We start from the raw sequence: 20,924 nt of genomic DNA, 5'->3' as shown, positions 1-20,924 counted from the left end.
CAGGTTTGGCTGCCAAGAATGATAAGGCTTGTACTTGATCCGGTAAAGGCTGCAACACACTGGGTGGCAGACTCGCCTCCTGTTGGCCTTTTGTGACTTTACTGAAGCAACCATTGCAATAGCTCACTCCCTAAAGGAAATTACTCTTTCACTGTGGCACCTGTTTAAAAGCTGCTTCTATGATGCCCTAAATTGTTCCTTTCAATTTTGAGGGTGGGGGCACGAGGCTTGACTTTTGGAAAAGCAAGCGAAGTTAGAAAGAACTTCGGCCTGCATACCTGAGCAGGATCGTGAAATGCATAGGCTTAAGAGGTCAATGAGCCAAGCCAGGTACCTTGCAGGGGGTGGGGTATCATTAGTGAGTGACTGGCACTATGATTGCCAAGAGAGCCTTCATTCCAGGCAGAGGAAAAGGCACGGCAGAGGAAGCACACCGCGGAGTCTGAGGCCTTTCTGCCTTTGCAATGAATAAATACCCAGAGGCTATTCTGCCTTCATAAAGTGAAGGCTGCTTTCACCATGTTCTGGCTCCCCGAGCAGCCAACATTAGAAATAGGCATTTTGTACTCACTCACTGTCACCCCGGGAGCACATGGATCCTTAAAATAACAGGTCATGGGGATATCTTTCTGAACTTCTGCACTCTTGGGCAAAGTGCCCTGAATTATCTAACCTTTCTGAATATCCTTTGGGAACAAGTCAGTTCTCCCTGTCACTACGAGCAGACAGGGCTAAGTGTCTGCTCACCACCCTGTGGTTATCACATCTGCCACCTTTTCAGTGAAGTAAGAGAGACAACTTTCCCAGCCAGCTCATGCAGCAATAGAAAGCATATAGCTCTGTAGCCTCCAAGAGCAGGAAAGGAAAAGACAGCTGTGTAGAGATCAAAAGAGAGAGGCATGGAAAACTAGCTGGAAGACCAGAGCAATGCAGGTTTACCGCTACTGAGACAACAATGGCAAGTGATCCTTTGATATGCTTTCTGTCTTCTCTGAATGGCTGACATTACGATCACTGTCACTGTTTGGGGGCTTGGCGTGTACTTTCTGCTATACTCCAACACGTAGGCTGCTCAAAGCGCAACCAACTGTTCTGTCTTGTAATTCCTTGGCTAGATCCTCCAATGGCATTGAGAGTTTGAGAGGGTCTTGTCCCTATCCAAAGGTAGCCACTTGTAAGACAATTCTTTATCGATAACTTGTGCTTCTATGTGTCTTACAAATGGAAGCCCTGACTACAGTTTGTCGCAAACTATTTCTTTCAAGTATCTTTACGTAGTGTCTATACCACGCTGGAGCCTAGAGTGCCTTCATTCAGAGAAATGAGTAGTGCTGGTGCTGAGAAATACGTTATCCAGGTGCAATGCTGGGAATCTGGCCATTAGACCAACAGATCATCGCTTCGTCGGGTTTTTATTCTTGTAGGGCTAAAGCTGGAATTGAGTTCCCTAAGCAGGAGTCAGTCGGCCCGTGGGAACTGAGGCTAGGGGATATGTGTCACACAAGTGGCGACACCCTGGCTACGGCCATTGCTGCGGGAGGTTAAAAGTTCCTCATGTCTAATTCATGTCTTTAAGTAGCATCCACGAACGGAAGTATGCTTTCTTGTTAGCTTGCAACTGAGGCAAACTCGCAGATTTTTACGGTTCCTGAGGGCATATTCTCATCCTATCAGCTCACTGACCATAGAAAAGAGGTTTAGAAACGACTGCTAGTTAGGGCACATAAGCAACTAGGCATCATGCTGCCCCTTGCCTAGGGAAAGGCAAACTGCTAGATGTGTACAGAGCCCACTTGATTCCCTAAAGTGACCTTTAATACTCAGGTAACACTGGGATGAAACATTCAAAAGTTTCCTTCATATAGTCAGTTTCGGAAACTTGATGTGAACTTAACCCTTAATGGTGTCAATCCTTCCTTTGTAACCTTTCAATAATTGGGTCGTATATTTTTAAAAACTGCCTTTTGAAGGCTGAGGCAATAGGACCATAAGTTCAACACCAGCCCAAGCTATGAGTGAAACCCAGCCCCAAAGCAGAACAAAAGACAAAACCACCGCTTTCTCCCAACGGAACTAACTAAAGATTTATTGTAAATGGTAAAAAAGGATGAAAAATGTCAATTTTGTGTCATTTCAGAAATGGACCCCATTTGAATAATATTGCTTACTAAAGTTCCAGATGCTGGCCTGCATACACAAACAAAGTACGGAGATATTTGCTGGATTTATCACTTCTGAATCCCTCTGGAGCTGAAAACAGCTTCTATGAATTCAGAGGAGGTATCTCTATCTGAGACTAAAAAACGAAAGTGCAGTGTTAGCACGAGGAGAGAACCCCTGACAATTTGACATTGAGAAACGACCTCAGTCTTCAAAACTAGCAAAGAAAGGTAAGGCTAATCTTGGAAATTCTGATGAGTTCCAGTCACTCACGCAGATGGGAAAATGCACGAATTTGATAGAGCGCATTATTATTGCGGATCACCAGCAGAGCCTGCCTCAAAGCTTCACCAAACATGAATAAATACCGACTTCATCACCTCTCCAAACAGTCTAGCCAAAGAAATGGGCGTACCTGGACACTGGTGTATGTCAGGCTCTCACTAAGCAACGTTACTACCTAAGGAAATTCTAACGGAGAGATCTGAATGGGGTTTGCTATTTGGAATAAATACTAGGTACACTGAAAACTATCTGGTTGGAGGTGTAGCTCTGTGTTAGAGCATGCGCGTAGCATAAACAAGGGCCCAGGTTGCATCTCTGCAGAAACTAAGCCAAACCAGAACCAATCAAACAACTATCTGTGGTCCCAATGGGTGGAGACTCAAAACTGCAACTGGAAATGAACAGATTTCCCATCATTTGCAATGCTCGCATAGACTTCTAGGTAGCACCTATTGGCGGCACTCATATAGACTTTAGGTGGCGCCTACACACATAGTGTCTTAGTAGCCTGTGCCTTTAAGTGTTAGGAATATGAAAAAAAAACTGTCTTTTATTTCTTCATTGGGAAATAGTAGAGCAAGAGTCTCCAAGGAGAGAGAATGAATTCAAAAACTGATTGTGCAGCTGGAAAAACAGTGGGGAGTAATACAGGATATTAAATAATATAATAAAAAACCTATTTAGGTTGCATTTGGGGAATGAAGATTCTAGTGAATAGAGAATGGAAGTGTTTGAGAGAGCAATAAAAAGTCATGGTAAGGAGCACAAGCTTTGGAGTCAGACAGACCCAGCTCTGAATCTGAGTTCTGGCTGAGTGGCCCCCGAATGGAGCAAAAGAATGGTCTTTTGCTCTTCCCTCCCCTCTTTATGATGTGCTGTGTCCCCTACAGTGATTCCAAGATGAAATGTTCAACAGACCTTTCCAGAATCTCCTTCAGGAAGGGCTAAAGGGAGTCACAATGAGGGAGGGAAGGGAGAAATAGGGCGGAGAGAAGCTGGTGTCATTTTGCATAACGTCCAAGGAAACATCAGAAGTCAGGTAGGGGAACTGTGGAGCAGAAACGCCAACACTGGGGGGTGCTAAGGAGAACCAATAAAGAAAGTACATGAGCACAGCTGGCAAAAGGAAAGTACCAACAGTCAGACAGGAGGGTCAGAGGACGAGTGTGGAGGAGAGCAGGGAGGTGCATGTGGCAGGGTTCGGAGAGAGGAAAGGGAGGGGAGAAATGCAATTAAATTACAATTCCAAAACAAACAACAACAGCAAAAAAGAGTATATGAGCAGTTACTTTGGGGAGGAAAGACAGTCAATGAGATCGCCTACAAAAAGGTTTTGAAAACTCTTCTGGGAGAGAGATAAACAACCCACATCTAACAAATGAATGAATTATATATGAAATACATGCAATCTGCATGTAGGTATATGGTAATGACTAGGTGATTTTGAGATGAAAACAATAGAATTTTTAAAAGATGCCCTATTGGGGCTGGGAATTTAGCTCACTGGTAGAGTGGTTACCTAACATGAACATAAACCTGGGCTCTATCCTCTGCATTGGAAAAACAGCCATGGTAATCAGCAGTGCTGAAAGTATATTATAAACTGTACTTATCTACACTTGCTATAAGATATAAAATATGGAATTCAATAATGTGCTGATCCATTTTTACAGCGAGATTTCCACCTAACTACTATCAAAGGCTCAATACTTGCTCGGGGGCAAGCTATGTATCCTTGCTTCCAAATCCATTTGGAGATCAGTGTTCTTATTAACACCTTTTCTTTGGAGTTTTCAGTATAGATATTTCCCTCCCACAGTTTCTCCTCCCTCATCCTTCTATATAAGCACACAGATGTCCTTTAGACATTTGTATTCAATCATTATACTGAGATTGCTTTGATCGATCAAAATTAAGTGTAAACAAGTTGGGGTTATAGCTCAGTGATAGGACACTTTCCTGGCACATGTGATCCTTTGGGTTTGTTCCCCAATACTAAAAATGTATAAATAGGCTGGAGAAATGGCTCAGAGGTTAGGAGCACATGTTGATCTTCCAGAGGACCTTCGTTCTGTTCCCAGCACCCATATCAGGCAGCTGTTTCATAACCACCTAGCTCCAGCTCCTGGTATCCCATACTTCTGGCTTCCAAGGGTACCTGCACTCACATGCACATGCGCATATGCACCCAAACACACCTATACATAATTTGAAATAATAAGAACAAAACTTTAAAAAGTGTAAGAAAAAGTCACTATCCACTGGGCACCTAGCGGTTTGGACTGGGGCTTAGTGAGTACTTGCAGTTTATTTTGTTTGTTTGTTTGGGTTGTTTGTTTGTTTTTTTGAGACAGAGTTTCTTTTTGTAGCTTTGGAGCCTGTCCTGTAAGTCACTCGGTAGACAAGGCTGGCCTCAAACTCACAGATGTCGGGCTGCCTCTGCCTCCTGAGCACTGGGATTAAAGGCGTGTGCCACCACCGCCCAGCATACTTGCAGTTTCTAAACCTAATAATTCATTTAACACCCACATAGCACCCCATTTTAGAGATGCAGTCTCGTTTTAGCTCTGTCAAAAACAGCCTGCGGTTTCTGAGCTATTCACTTTCAAGAGAGGTAGCCAGATGTTCCTAAGGGAACATCAGGATAAACTCGGACTCTATTTAAATGACAAGTTCTTTTAGCCTCTCTAAAGTTTGTGTTATCAGATTCTCGGCGTTTGGACTCCAGGAATATGTTAAACAAGTTCTCCCATTGACTGGGATAGTGAGTCAAGTTTGAGAACTGAACATCTACTACATTCAGGGGTGCTGCCAGAAATAAGAGCCCCAATATTTGCTCACACGCACTCACCTGGTAGTCTACAGAACTGAAAACCACCCTTAGAGAAACTAAGGCACCAACACTTCTTACTTATGAAAGTGTAAGAGTGTCACACCCACGTAGAAGACAAAAACCATTTTCAGGACAGCATTCCTGTGTGGACACTTCATCCCCAGATGTACACAGCTAGTCAAGGAAGCTGCTCTGCCCCACAACTCAGTAGTGGCATAATTTGAGAGGGCTCTTGGCACAACTGAACCTAAGAAAAGTTCAGCTCTGATGTGTTCCCATTTTATCAAAAGAATCTTGTTAATACTTAACATTTACTTTGAGAGATTCTGCGGGTCTGTCAGCTTCAGTCTGTGGAGCCTCGAGTTCTCTTCCCCTTAATAAATAGGCCTGCCTGCTTGGAGCCTATATAGCGTGTGGCCTGGAACACACCCAACCAGAGATCCCCTAACCCCCACCAGGTGATACAGATGACTTAGTCTTGGTGATCATATAACAGCCATGAGGCAGTATGCATATGCTTTCTGGCTTAGTTCAGCCATTCCCAGAGGATGGCCGACTTCACGCTCTCATAAACTAGATGGGAGCTGGGAGCAATCAGGCCCTTAATGGCCAAAACAGAAAGGGACTGCATCACTGAGCACCTCTTGACAGCTCGGGCCTTTCCTCCTGAATGATAATGACACAAAATGTCCTCCCCCTACTATGTGGTAGGTAGGTGCATGAGCACACGCTTCCATGTACACATACCTAAAATGTAGTAGGCATGAAAGCCTGAAATAACCATGCAATTTCAGTTCAGTGTGTCTTTGCAAAATCCTAATGGTGCTTTTAGAGTGAAAGTCTGGACAGGTCTGCTGGGGACAAAGTAATATGGCAGAAAGAATATTAGATTGCAGCAGGAGAATACCTTGGATTCTGCTTCTGGCTCTTTTATTAGCGAAATAACTTTGGGTATGCCTCCAGAGCCTTTATTTCTTCATTTTCAAATGAATGGGATTAGACTGGCTCATTTCTCAGTCTTTTCGGCATTTGCTTCCCAGTACAATGTTCACTATGGTGGAATGGATTCCGTTGCGGGTCCATCTACCTACCAGTGCAACTGTGACATGTCAAGACTTCAGAAGTCCTGGGAACTTAGAAATGCTTGCCACCTGACAAAGGTCCCTGCATAAAGCAGGTGTTCAGTGGTCACATACCCAACCTGCATGTCCAGACCGCATCAAAAGAGTGTACTTAGTTTTCTTCCTTAACTGATTCTTTTTTGCTTTGTTTTGTTTTTCTCTTTTTTTTTGTTTGTTTTTGGATACAGGGTCTTAGATTAAGTACTCTCAAACTCCTGGTCCTTGTGGCTCAGTCCCCTGCGTACTGGGGCTAGGGTATGTGGCACTTCTACACACCCCTACTTCATTGTTTTTGTGTTTAAGAGCACTGGGGGGAGGAAACTGCTTTCTACATCCATTATGCTATCGTCAAGCCAATTGCATAGATTCCCTTTAAATACTCATAATATCTTGCCCTTAAAGTAGCCTTCTTGTTTTCATCTTACTGTAGACATTCTCACACTCCAATGCCCCTTGGTTGGTGTTGGACACACAGTGCACACTCAGTCAATGTTGGTGAAAGAACATATGAAATTCCTTGGTTGGTGTTGGGCATACAGCGGGCACTCAGTCATTGTTGGCGAATGAACATATGAAAGCCCTTACTTTTCATTTTTCTAGTTCTGTGCAATTGACTTTTGCATAAGGCCCCAGAATCTGGCCTCGAATTATAAAGCAGTCAAGGGAATAATCAGCCATCGAAGAACACCATCGTTACAGAGGGCATTTCTGTTCATTTTCCTATAAAATATTTTCTCAGCAAATGGGTTTTAAATGGCCAGCACTTGTGAATGGGGCAATTAGAGCAGCTCCATAAGTAGCCACGCCGAGGGCTGTATCATTTCTGTCCTCCTCCCTAGTTTAATTCACCAAAGAAACCAATTACCTCTATCACTTTGTATTTCCAGAGTTTAAAGACAAGGCTAACTCTAACTAGCCCATGCTGCCCTCTACATTCCGGATAAGCGATGGCTCAGAGTACACAGCAATAGAGTTGGGAGAAGCTAAGAGTAGGAGTCAGCAAGGCCAGCCAAACCTGGGTTTGAATCCCAGCTCCTTCCACCAAGAAAGCTTGGAGATCTTCGGAAGTACTTAAACTCTCTAAGCTTTAGCCCTCCTGTGTGCAATGGGTGCAATATTGAGACCCATTGCATGGATGACTCAAATAGATTATGATGCATGCTGGCCAACAGAGCACCCGACATGTAGCAGGAGCTCAACAATGGTAGAGTATTTTACTGTTCTGCCACATCCTCCTCCGAGGCTGGGAGCAGTTAGGGATCAGTCATTGTCTTAAAGTGATAGAGCTGGAAGCTCGTGGCTGTATGTTTTGCTCTACATCAGAAGTGGCTTTCTCTTCTGGTTCTATGACAGACTCTCCTAGAAGTCAGGCAAGCTGCTACCTCCCTTGCAGAACTGTTCTCCCACCACAGATCCCTGAAGTTTTAGACTGGCATAATTAAGGCTGCAAATGTGAATGGAGGGGAACACGGATGTTCTGTTTTTCTTATGTCTTTGTTTGGGTTTAGTTAGTAGGCACTAGTTGAGTCTCTTAAAGTCGCTCTTCAGAATGGTAATGTGATACACGTGACGACCACAGAACAAAATCAGAATAAAAGGTGACGGCAACTGAACCAAAATTCCAGGTTCTCAATCATCATGCATCCTCCACTAACTATGTAACTGGGTGTGCAACATGCAATTTCACTACGATCCACTTTCCTTGTTTATAGGAAAAAGGAATATCAGAATATTAACATAAGTATCCTGATAACAAAAATAACAGCTAACATTTACTTAAGATTTACTATCTACCACACGGATGCTAAGTGTCTACATGCATGCTATTCTCTTTACTTGAGTTCAAAAAAAAATAAGACTCATAAAGATAAAATTAGTTCCCAATACTCTACAGCAAAGAAATGTGTGTTGTTAGAATTCAGAGCCTGGTATTGTGACTTTGTAGAGCCTGGTATAGTGACTGTGTGCCCTGTAGTTTTAACGTGCAGCTTATCCCTGTGAGTTCCTTCAGCCCACGTGCCATCCTCACTTGCTCGTTGGTTTTCTTTCTCTATTGTTCTATCAGTATCTGCTGCTGGAGCGGTCAGCCCACCCACCATAATGAAGGACAGCCCCTTAGAAAATGGAAGACCAATACTTACAGTGGTGGTCAGCTTGCCTCCATTCTTCTGCACATACTGGATGGAATCATGGATCGTGGAAAAGAGTCCAAGCAGCACGTTCTCCATGTCGTAGATTCTGTACATGCCATTCACGAGATCCTCAAGAGACAGAATGTATTCTCTCCAGTACTTGTCGATCTCCACCACACCTGCCATACAGCCTTGCATGACCACGTTGCAGTAACCGCCACAAGGCTTAACCATCATCAGTCCCTGGCAGTAAGAGCAGTACCACATTCTGGTGAGCATGCGCCCACAGTCCTTACTGAACTTGAGGTGATCAGTGGTGTTGATGACTTCAATGCCGAGATTCAGGGCTTGAAGGAAGATTCTGGTGACTTGCAGTGACTTGGAAACCTGGGTCATAATAAGCTTGGGGAAACTGCCGAATACTTTCAGGTCACGCCTTGCTCCTCGGAGGCACTCGTTGATGTCCAAGACTGACTCGGGCAGCCCTGGGTTCATCATCTGGGTGTAGATGACTGGAAAGAGGCTGTCGAACAATTCATTGACCATATCATCCACGTTGATATCAGAACCCAAAATGTAGAGAGACACATCAGTGAAAAATTCACCCACAAAATCAAAAGCTTGTGGAGTCAGGCTGGGGTAGTTGTTCTTGAACATGGCGTTGGTGTAGTTCTTGGCATGACGAACAACGATTTCAAAGGCCTCTGTAAAACAGGAGAAAAAAAGATATGTCCACAAGTTAAAGCATGAAATCCAGGGTATAAATGAATTTGATGTTTCTGTTGCTTTGGTCATTAAGGTCCATTCGCTTTAAATAATTGACTTGCATTCATAGCTGGCATTAACTACACTCCTGCAATTGTTTGCTCCCATAAATCAATTTCCCTTTCTGCATGTGAAGTCCAAAGTTTGATGTGCACATAAATTCTTAAACACACAAATTGCATTTCAAATGACAACAGCCAGGATTCAGTTAACATTTCAGTCTTTCATGACAATATTGATTAAAAATTGGCTAAATGAGAAGTTATTTCTCTTTCTCTCATTGATTCATTCAGTTAAAAAGAAATTGCATTTAAGGACATTTCATTTTCAGGCGGAGATAAATATTTGACAACAGATGATATACTGTATAAACTCATAACAATTTGAGCCTGTTCAAACTCAGAGGAGAGGCAAGTTATTAGCTAAGAACAAAAGATAACCCAAATTCAATCATTTTGGGGAGACTTTCCCCAGATAACTTTAAAGGGAGTTATCTGACAGACTACTAAACCTGGAAAAGGTATTTATCCACTGAATGGGTATCTGGGTGGGAAAAACAACCCATGCATTTATCTATACATTTGGTAGTGACAATAACTACAAGTTGAACATCTGGGAGGATAACTGCTAAGCTTCCTCCGTAAGTTCAGCTTCCACATGGCTTGGAAGCCCCATTCAGTCTACAGAGACCACGAATTCAAGATTACATCTGCTGCTTCAGGCCCTTGGCAAGAGCCCAATTAGTGTCACTGCTTTGGGAGAGAAAGTAGTAATGTTGTGCCATCCCATTTTCCCCAAGCCAAAATATTCTAGATGCAAATTATTCCAAATAACCAGAGTACCATATATATGTGAAAAGGGGAAAAAACACACCCAAGATGTTTTTGAAAAAAAGAAATAAAAGAGTTTAAAAAGAAAAACAAGCCAAGTTTCCTCATATTTAACATTGGTCCTTTCAGCTCCTTCTAAGATGCTAAGGTCCATGACAGGTGTGCTCTAAACGATGCCAATTCATGAGCCTTGAAAAATCAAATGATTACTACCTTCAGATGGCTAGAGAGACCATATTCCTTGGGATCAATTAGGCCCACACTTCAGTCATCTGTGGCAGAAGGGAGCTCTAGGCTGAACAACTGCCATCTGTCCTAGATCCCTCACAAGATAGAAGTCGCTCCCCAGGCTCCTCCTTGGAGCTCGTCTCATACCCAGCCATGCTGGAGTGGTGCCAGTGGAATTCTAAAGCGCTTTCAAGCCCACTAGAGACCAAAAATGAATTAGAAATGAGAACGTAGCCAACTACCAAAGGTTTGGAGAACATGTGGACAGGCGATTGGTCTGCGAGAGACTTTTGCACCACTGGGAGGTACCAGTGTTTGTTGATTCCTTCCATTTTGTAACCTGTGACCCAGAACAAAATTTCCCTTTCCGTCAATCACTACATGCTCACTTGTTTGTTTTCTTTCGTTTGGAACATTAAGTGATTCTTAGACACTTTATCTTACAACAACCTTCTTAGTTCCACTCGTTACTTTCTGCTCCATCCTTGAATCTAAATGTTGAATGAAGCTATGTGATCATCTAGTCCAGTGTGAAGGGCCAGTCACTCAATCCTTTAAAACCATCAGAAAGTCTGGTATTTTAAATTATGTATTCATTTTTACTTTAGGTAGACATATATTATTTATTAGGCTGTGCTGGGTGCTATGAATATGTCTGCTAGATGGAGATTAATGATATACCACCCTTGTCTCAGAAATATTCACATGTGGCCAGGCACAGTGGCTCACTCGTAGAATTCCAACATCTGGCAAGCAGAGGCAGGAGAAGTTCAAGGCCAGTGTGATCTATACGGGGAATTCCAGATCCAGCCGGAGTTACACAGTGCGACCCTATTTCAAAAAGAAACGCTTAGGCGTCTTTATAGTGCAAAAATTCCAAGCCATGTCCAAGAGCATCATGACAGCTACATTTTACAAGAACCGGCTGAATTTGGTACTATCAACCCTGATTTACCAGATGATGAAACTGAGTCTCAGTAGAATGGCCATATTTCCCCCAAGGTCACACAGTGGCGCAGGAGAAGGAACGAGTTCCGACCAGTGTCTCTAAGTGGCAGTTACACCCCAGCTGCCCTCAAACTTGCAGTCTATACCCATTCTCTTTGTACAAAGTTAAGCCCTTTTTTCAAGTCATCATTTTCGCATCGGCTTTCTCATCTCTGAAGGAAAATGTCCCAGAAGAAATTGAAAGCCGAAGACCAATAAAGCAGAACAGCACTTTCACCTTGGCCTTGGGGCAGCATGAAGTAAGAGAAGGGAAAAGACTGCTTCACAGCCGGGTTACCCCCGTAGGTCTCAATCATCCGGGCTGCTCTATGAATTCTCTGTGAAGAGAATTTTCCCTGAATTGTGGTGTTCTCATTCTCTAATACACAAGATACATGACAGGCAAAGCCCACAGATCCTCCTGCCAATAACATTCCTTTTTCAAAGTTCTGTGGCTAGCACTGCTGGATCAATAGAAAGAGGAAATTACAAAAGATCATGAACTCGTCTAGAGAAACACCACCACCAACAACAAAAAAAGCAAGGGGAAAGGGCTGGAGACCATAGTGAACATCACATTCGAGTGTACTTTCTACAGCAGCGTCTACAGCTCAGAACGAACAGGGCACATCTCTGGAGTTTGCTCAGTTCCCTTGCTTCTATATCACAGGACAGCAGACCAAAGCACAAGGGCCCAGGGAAAGGTTATAACCGGGTCTCAGGAAGCAATACTAGGTGAAAAGAGATGCTTGGCTTTCTTCTGTCACTTGAGGGCTTGTGAAGTAAAGTCAAGGGCAGAAGTAAATGCAAGGAAGTGTAAGTCCATTGATAACGTGGTCAGATAATCAAGTATACTTTAGCTAGAGGTGATTTTCCTCTTTCCTCCAATGATGTAAAGAGTTATGTCCAGTCAACAGTAGAGTAAATCTAGTGGAATCGGTTATCAGGAGAAATTCCTCATTGAAAACATTCACTGAATTTATAATCTACAGATGAAAAGAAATGGATTTAATAAGCTGAGATATGCCCACATACAGAAAAGTTCCATTTTCCTCTTTATTGTTATTACATTTTTATTGATTGATTGATTGATGTGTGTATGTGTACACACACACACACACACACACACACAAACCATGGCATGTTGTGGAGGTTATAGAACAACTTATGGGAATCAGTTCTCCCAGTCCACCACGTGAGTTCCAGGGATCAGGATCAAACTTAAGTTTTCAGACTTGGCAACAGGCTTCGGCATCTCACTAGCCCAATCCCTGGATTTCTAAATGTTTCTGTCACCATCCCTATCACTACAGACGCTAATGTTGCCTTGCCAACGTTCTCCTTCCAGCTTGATGCGCAATGACAGACAATTTTCCAGACACAGTTTCATGGGAGAAGTGTATGGATTCTCTTTAAATAGTTCAATAACTTCTTCTACTTACTCCCCCTCAAGATCTATCGTTGACCACTGCAGCCGAATGGTTGCCCTTAGTATATGGTGCTGGTGTTCCTGCATTCATATCTACACTAAATAAAATGGGCTTTTATGTGCCTTCTTGGTAGTCAGCTGAGTATATTTTTTTAAAAAAGAAAATGAGAGTATACTTGGGACTGAAAGACAAGAAAAATATATGAACCATGGAATCCTTTTCAAGGTCTGTAGAGTAAGCAATTGTTATAGAAACCAGTTCTTTATTCCAGCACTGCAAGGATGGCCACTACTATATGAGAACTTTTCCCCCTGTTCCTAGGATGAATACTGCATAATGGCTTGGAGTGAACACAGGTTTTATTTTCAAGTACAAGTACTTGGATGGACAAGGAAAACGAATATTTCCTGGGCTTCTGCAAGGTCCGTGCCAGAAACCACGGCACACATGTTTCTACCTTCTTATGCATCAATGACATAAACACATGTGTTTGGTGAGGAAACTGAGGCTCGGGGGCTATAGGACCCACACAGGTAATATTTCTAGTTAAATTCCAGGGCCTCAGTTTAAAAGCAAAGATATTTAACCTTGATTAATCGCTAGAGGCTGAAATATTAAAATAAATTGCCACTACTAATTCTGCAGGAAGAATGTAAAAGAAGATGGGAGGGAGGTGTCAATGATAAAGAAAGAAGAAAAAAGGTTTTTTTTCTGTTTCTTTTTCCTAATTGATCAATATCTCTTAGAGGAAGGACATATTCCCTAGCATTAGTGAGACACTGGAAAAAAAATCCAATGTTCCATTAGATGAATGAACGAATGTATAAATAAAATATAATAGTAACAAAAACAACAGCCTTCTTAGAAAATGGGCAAAATATCTGAAGAGCTACATCATCAAAGAAGATTCATAGATCCCAAGCAAATAGAAAAAAAGATGCTCAATATCATATATTGTTAGGGACTTAAAAATTAAAGTAATAATGCATGCCATTGTGCAGGCAATAGAATGGTTAAGTCATACAACTGACAACAGCAAACTCTGTGAGGTTATCAAGCAACGGTTCTCAACCTCCTGAAAGCTGCGACCCTTTAATACAGATATGGTGACCACAGCCAGATGCGGTGGCGACCCCAACCATAACATTATCTCCACTGCTACTTTATAACTGTGATTTTGCCACTGTTATGAACCGTAATGTAAGTAGCTGTGTTTTCTCATGGTCTTAAGCAACTACCCTGAGGGTTGCGACCCACAGGTTACGAACCTCTGGTGTAGCACCAGAGCAACAGACACCCTGGAATATCTGGTGGGAACACAAGATGATACGACCACTTTAAGTGATAGAGAGGCAGTTTCTTATAAAAACAAAACATTTTATCATGTTATCCAGACACTGTTCTTCCCTTCTCACCTACTTGATTTTTCTTTCAAATTCAAATCCGTTTTAAGTAAAGCCTATGAATTTTTGGAAGTGCCAGAACTTTAGAATTCAGTCTTCGATGGAACTAGTGATGAGAACCACTAAACACAGTTAAGTCACTCCCTCTTTTTCCTTCAAGCTGCTTTGACATTTTGTTCATGAAAAAGGGAGTTTTGGCATACAATAGCTACCATGTGACATCAATGTAATTTTAGATGGAAAAACAATTTAACGGACCAAAACACCCAAACAGGCAACACACTGCAATGTTATTTTTGAATACTGTATGGTTTTTTGAAAACCAGCCACATAGAAACAGAAAGTTTAGGATGTAAGTAAAGGTTTTCATTTTTGAAAATAGTTCATAAAGACACTAAAAGCATTTAGTTGAATTTCTGTTGTATTTTTGAGTGCTTTACAATTCACATTGTTTTAACCAGAACGATTCAGGAATAAATCGTTATTAAGTCATTTTTTTGCCTGACTATGACCAGCCTATAAATATAAAGTCTCAGTTTTTACCTTGTACCCACTAGGTGTCTAAATACAAGGTACATCAACTAGCAGTAAAGAAATGATTGAAGGAAAGAATAAAAGAAGTGCATCTTCATGGGTTATTATATGTATCGTTAAAGATGGGTGATAGATAGATAGATAGATAGATAGATAGATAGATAGATAGATAGATATGAATGGACAAATGGATGAACAGATAGACAAATAGAGGAATAACAGAGGATGGATAGATGGATAAAGAGACAGACAGATAGGTAAATAAATTTTCCTCCAAAGGCTATTACAGACTAGAGAAGACAATTAACATGATTTATTGCAAGGGTCCTCAGAAGCAAGAAGTGAAAATCTGTACTCGAAAATTTATGAGCCTGCAACAGTTGACCACACTTTTGCCCCATTAGCCCAATTAGTTCTTATCATTTACTGTCCATTAGTTTTCCTGAACAACTAGTTTGCTTTCACCTTCTGGACTCTGTGAGTCATGTAAGTCATAATTTTTCCCTACTCACATTTATGAGTTGAAAGCTTACAGCTAAATTTATAGCCTCCCTCGATCAAGCTTAATAAACTTCATGTCATGTGCTTTGTGTCATAGCCTTACTCCATCTTTCCTATCTGTATTTTCCACTGGCTGGAGGGTTCCTGGGTATTCGAGCTACAGCACACCTCACTGTTATCATGCACAGTCTTTTTAAAATTTATTTTAATTTTAATTTTATTTTTATGCACATTCTTACAGAGAATTCACAATTCTTTGGGTAGTAAGGTAGAATGCAAACATACAGGTAGGTAAATCAGGATATGGAGAAAGATAAAACACCGTTGCAATAATGTAGTCTCAGGGCTGGAGTAGCCATTACAGAAGCATTCCAACTTATAAATAGGTGGGGCCCTCTCAGGAACTCATTAGAAGATGTTGTCCTCCCCGGCAGCTGCCAGAGTACTTCTCTTTCCACTTCTTTCCCCCACATCTTAAAAACTGGAGATAAATGTAGCTAACAGTTTAAAACTGAAGTAGACTTTAGTATGACGGGTTTCAACAGGGCTAAAAATGCATGTGTTCATATGGCCATAGGAATAAGGCATCCCTGGTAAACCAGAGAGGTAGCTTGACAGGACAGTACAGGAGTACTTCAGAGGAAAATTGCTTTTGACATTGATAAGGCTTGGTTTAAACAACAATTTGTTCTTCAGAAGCTGCAGAGTTAAGACACCCATTTGATTGTGGGCACACCAAGAATAAACTTAATTGTTGTAAAAGAATACTGTAGCTCAACATCTCAACATTTTTCACACTCTCAACCTGATGAGCTTCTTCTAAGACATGATCCCTTACTTAGTCTTCTCCCATTCTACGCTGTCTTCTGAGATTTTGTTCGGACTAGCCAGATCTCAGTCCAATCATCCAATCTTGTTTATTCGAGGTCCCCAAGGCTAAGAAGTGACATCCACTAAAAGAGGCACCAGGGTCATACTCTCAGAACTTCAGTTCATTCTTCACAAGACAAAGACTAACGCTATCCAAAATAAGACAAGTTCTGCAGTTTCTTCAAGAATCCATACACTGAATGGATAAGGTCTGCTCACTGAAGTAAAGACTCGAAGGAAAAGGTCCTGCTCTGCACACTATGGCAGGGCCCATGGAGTACTAGATAACACTGTGAAAATAATGCCTTCTTTTAACTGAAACAAAACCAACCAACCACTCTATTATGCCATATTCTAGGTCTGGTTCTTGTTTTCTCGACTTCTGAAAATTTTGCCTTATGATCCATTATCATGATACATGAACTAAGTGTGGGGGGTTTCTTCCTTTAAGTACTTGCTGCTAGCCTAAGCTTAGAAAAAGAAAATAAACCTTTTTGGTGAAGAAAATGCCGAATGAAAGCTTCTGTTCTATTAGGAAGGTGTATGTAGTGTCGTTTAAAGGTTGGTCCCTGTAGTGACTTGAGCTAATGAGAATCTGTTTCTGCTCAATGGAACTTAAATTATTGACATAAAGAGCAAACTACCTAGAGGATCCTCTGTGTTCTTAGGCTAATTAACATGTGTGTTTTACACTGCTTTCCTTCTCTAATTGCTTAGACATTGAACTACTATCCGAATGAAGGTCAATTGTCAATGGTTTATGCAACTCTTGTTCTGTTAAACCTTCTCTTTTCCTTTAAAAATTTTTCTGTGTATAAATTATTTGCCTGATTGTCTGTCTGTGTACTGCATGTGTGCCTGACGTCCACAGAAGCCACAAAAGGGCATAAAAACTGCTGTGACTGCAGTTGTAGACAGCTGTAAGCTGCCATGTGGGTACTGGGAACCAAACCCACACCATCTACAAAAGCAACATGTACTCTTAAACCACTGAGCCATCTCTATTCCCCCAACCCATGTTCTTAAAGGGACTTTTGTCTATAACTTGCTAATAAGGATGTATATAGGATTTTGCATTTCCACATGGACTTCACAGCCAAAGCTTTAGTGACAGCAAGACAGCATGCTCTTTCCCACAGTCCCTAGAAAAAACAGTCTCTTCTTTACTCCCACCAGTAACAAGAAGTAGCAAATCTGACTTGCCTTAAGAGCTACACGTGCATCCTCTTCTGAAGGCATAATTCTCTCATTAACTCAACAGGTACCTCGCTGAGCTCTCCGTATAACAACATTCTGTTCAGCCTTTACAGAGAGCCATAGGACTTACATTTTGTTCTCTTAGGTAAGAAGAGACTAGTTTGTGGTATGTGACCCAAGGCCTACAATTTGTTGAGACCCTTGCTTTTCATTTTGCCCTTATGACATATGACCAGTCTAAATAACAACTTGTTAGGCGCCCAAATAAACATAGGCCCCTATCATTGTGATGTCAGCAATATTAAACACTTTCTCAAGAACTAAAGAGCATTTATGAGCTATTTTAGCTGTCCCATTAGACTGATGACAATATTTGTATAAACATTTGTTTCATTTAATATTTACTAAGTGCATAAAGCACAAAACTGCATGGTCCCTAAAGGTTTCTACATGTCAGCTGTGATAAAATAATAAATGGCTTCTCTATGTTGAAAAGCACAAAATACCATGTATATGTGAAAAGTGCACTTTGCTCTAAGAATCTTTCATAGCTTAAATATAGACAGTAAATAGGTCACTAAGTCACCATAACATATCTGTAAAGTAACGATTATCACGTCAAACGTTGAAATTGCTAATCTGTTTTAATTCTATCTCGCCTTCCCCATCACTAAAAGTGCATGTGTATATGTGCACTGGTGCATACATGTAGCTAAGGGGAACATCATTACCCCAATTTCACACATGAGCTAGCTGAAACTAAGACTAGACCTAAGTCATAGATAGAGCTATGTGGTTTATGGTAGCAGCAATGAGACACAGGACTCTGGGCTATGGGTACAACACTGTTACCATTATGTCCATCTCCTTCAAAGGTAAATATTACATGGCCTTTGAAAATAAGCTTCAGAAATAATAACGAACTAGCAACCTTGCATTACTTACTGCATAAGATAATGTCTTAAATATCTTATGTGAATTAATCCATATAATTATCTAAAGCACCCCACAAAGAATGTCTACTGCTTTCTCTATGAAAATTGAGCCACAGAGGAGCTGAATAAGGAGAAGTGCCACAATGTGAATTCTTGTCATCTCGACCCAGAGATTATCCACAAAACCACTACACACTACTGCCTGAAAAGATATGTCCATCTAAGCTAAGGGATAAGGACTCATGGATAAAGTCCTTGCCACTCAACATAAGGACCTGAGTTCAGATTCCCCTGGAGCCACATAAAGCCAGATGGAGCACATATCTGTAATTGTAGTGTTCTGAAAGAGGGAAGGCAGGGATAGGAGACTCCTGGAAGCCAACGGGCCAACTAACCTAGAACATGCAACAGCAAAAGAAGCTAATCTCAAACAAGGTAGAGAGAGACTACCTACATGCAAAGTTGTCCTCCAGCCTCCACACAGATGCCAGAGCACACTTGTCCTACACACGGATGGAAAAGATGCATCTCTTTGTCACAGTCTGGGTCCATTTCTTTTTTCATGTCTGCTGGTGGAACTCTACATAAGCTGCATGCTTTGGTTGCTTGGCTACACTGAATCCACTGAATAGATAAGAAAAGAATTCCGTGACATGGGTAAAATGTGAGGAGTGCGGCCAAAACTGACTCATGCCAACTCACTCTAAAAACAGCAATTTCTTCAGAAATGCGCTGCCTGTGGTGCCATACAGTCACAATGAAATGGAAATTAGAAGAAAATTGGCAAAGAGGGATTATTGATAGCAGCGTGGGACCTCAGAGCTCTGTTGGAGCCATAAAATTACGGTATTTAATTGAAAAGCTAGTCGTTGTTTTGAAAGTCAGGCCTTCCCTCAAATTATAGGCCCTTAACGGGGCTATTGGCAGAAGAAGGACAGAATGGCTAGGAGGATGTAGCATGAAACATAAGAAAAATGAAGTATCTGCAAAGCCTGGAGGAGTTCTAAAGCCTGTTCTGACTAACTCAGAGGGGAGAGAGCTAGTTGGATGGGTTCACTAAGCTCTGGCGGCAGGCAATCTTAGCAGAAAGAGACGTGCCACCCATAGGGACTCCAGCCAAGTTTAAGAAAGAGCAGGTAGGAAGTATTGCCATCCAAAGATCAATGGCATAGCTTTCTTGTGAGCTTGCCCTTATACTCTATATACATTATTGTTCTTGCAGAGGAACCAGATTTGGTTCCCAGGACGCACATGGCAGCTCACTGCAGCCTGTAACTCTAGTTTAAGGGTATCTGATGCGCTCTTCTGACCTCCTGGGACACCAGGCACACACAAAGTACTCTAACATATGGCCAGGCAAGACACTCAAACACATTAAAATAAAAGAAACGAATCATATTTGTAGAAGCTGAGAGGAGAATGGTGGATGTATTATATCCCAGGCGAGAGCAATAGAGAAGTATTAATTAAAGGGTACAAAGTTTCAGTCAGGTAAGATGAAAAAAAAACCCTAGAAATATAGCACATATTGTCAGTAGTAAATTTCACCAAGAGAGTAGATCTCATGTTTTCATCACAAAATGACAGTAAGTCAAGAATGGAGAAGAAAAATTTTGGAAGGGATGAATCTGCTTATGGCACACGCACTGTGGTCATGGCTTCATGGCTGTACATTTATAACCTAATGAAGCTTCGAACATAGGCTTTCTGCACGGAAACTATGCACCAGTAAAATGAAAAAAATATACAGTACCATTGTGATCTAGAAGTTAGAACACCAAATCTTTCTGGGCCTGAATAACATAGTCATTAGGACTTGTTCACACCTAATCAATGAAGGCTGGGCTACCACCTGAATTGTTGACTGTAGCAATTATTAGAGGCTGTAACAACTACCTAAACAGCCTAAGATGCGGGTGAAAATGGCAAATACATTAGTTAGAGCCAGGCATAGTAGTGCATGCCTATAATCCTAACACTCGGGCGGGGATACAGGAGAAACAGAGCTTAAGATCAGCCTCAACTACACAGTGAGTTAGAGGCCAGTCTGGGATACAAGAAATGTGTCTAAAAGCTGACGCCCCTCAAAAAGAAATGAGTTAGAAAAATGTCTTTTATTCAACATCCAATTGTATTTGGTTTTAACAGGAACAAAGATTCCAGTCTCTAACACAAAGGCCGCAGTCTCTGAAGTGGGATGTGCCTTGCACCTTAGATGTGTGAGGTTAGCCAGAACAAACCAGGTGACCTTATAAAATGTGATGCTCCAAACAATCTTGAACAGTTGATTACAGTCACAAAAAGGTGGAAATGGGTTTAATAGAAGGTTAGAAAAAAAAAAAGGCGATGAAGCAACCTGGCTAAAACCTAAAATTCTAAGCCAGAAGTGGAGAGGTATGGTCGGAAATGCAAGCAGCCACTCTCACAAATAGGTGACACATGATTCAGCTCCCATTTCCCATTGTCTAAATATCCCCTAGCAACCATTATGTGCGATGTCACAGTCTTGGAAAAGGCCCAAGTTCTGAGCTAAAACCAGGACGGTGGATAGCTAGGTACGGCCTTTCATCTGCAGGATTATACACAAGGACACATTCTGCTTCCATTTGTCACCGTGTTTCTAATAAACTCCAAGTCCTGATTTGCAGACCATGGACCGTGATTTCAGAACTGTCTGTGACAAGCCTAAAGGCTGAGCGCAGCAGCTCTTCCT

At 41.6% G+C, this 20,924-nt stretch overlaps 1 protein-coding gene across 1 annotated transcript in view; it reads right to left on the bottom strand.

Annotated features, from left to right (window-relative positions):
* Gpc3 (glypican 3) overlaps positions 1-20,924 on the bottom strand; it is a 349,741-nt gene that overhangs the window by 145,801 nt on the left and 183,016 nt on the right. The window contains exon 3 of the mRNA XM_050121691.1: positions 8,541-9,235. Coding sequence (XP_049977648.1) covers positions 8,541-9,235 — 695 coding nt within the window. The remainder of the gene's footprint in view (positions 1-8,540; positions 9,236-20,924) is intronic.

This window comes from Alexandromys fortis, unplaced genomic scaffold (genome assembly GCF_014885135.2).
Source record: "Alexandromys fortis isolate MF-2015 unplaced genomic scaffold, M_Fortis_MF-2015_v1.1 scaffold_194, whole genome shotgun sequence".
Taxonomy (NCBI): domain Eukaryota; kingdom Metazoa; phylum Chordata; class Mammalia; order Rodentia; family Cricetidae; genus Alexandromys; species Alexandromys fortis.
This window is presented reverse-complemented; position numbering and strand designations above follow the sequence as displayed.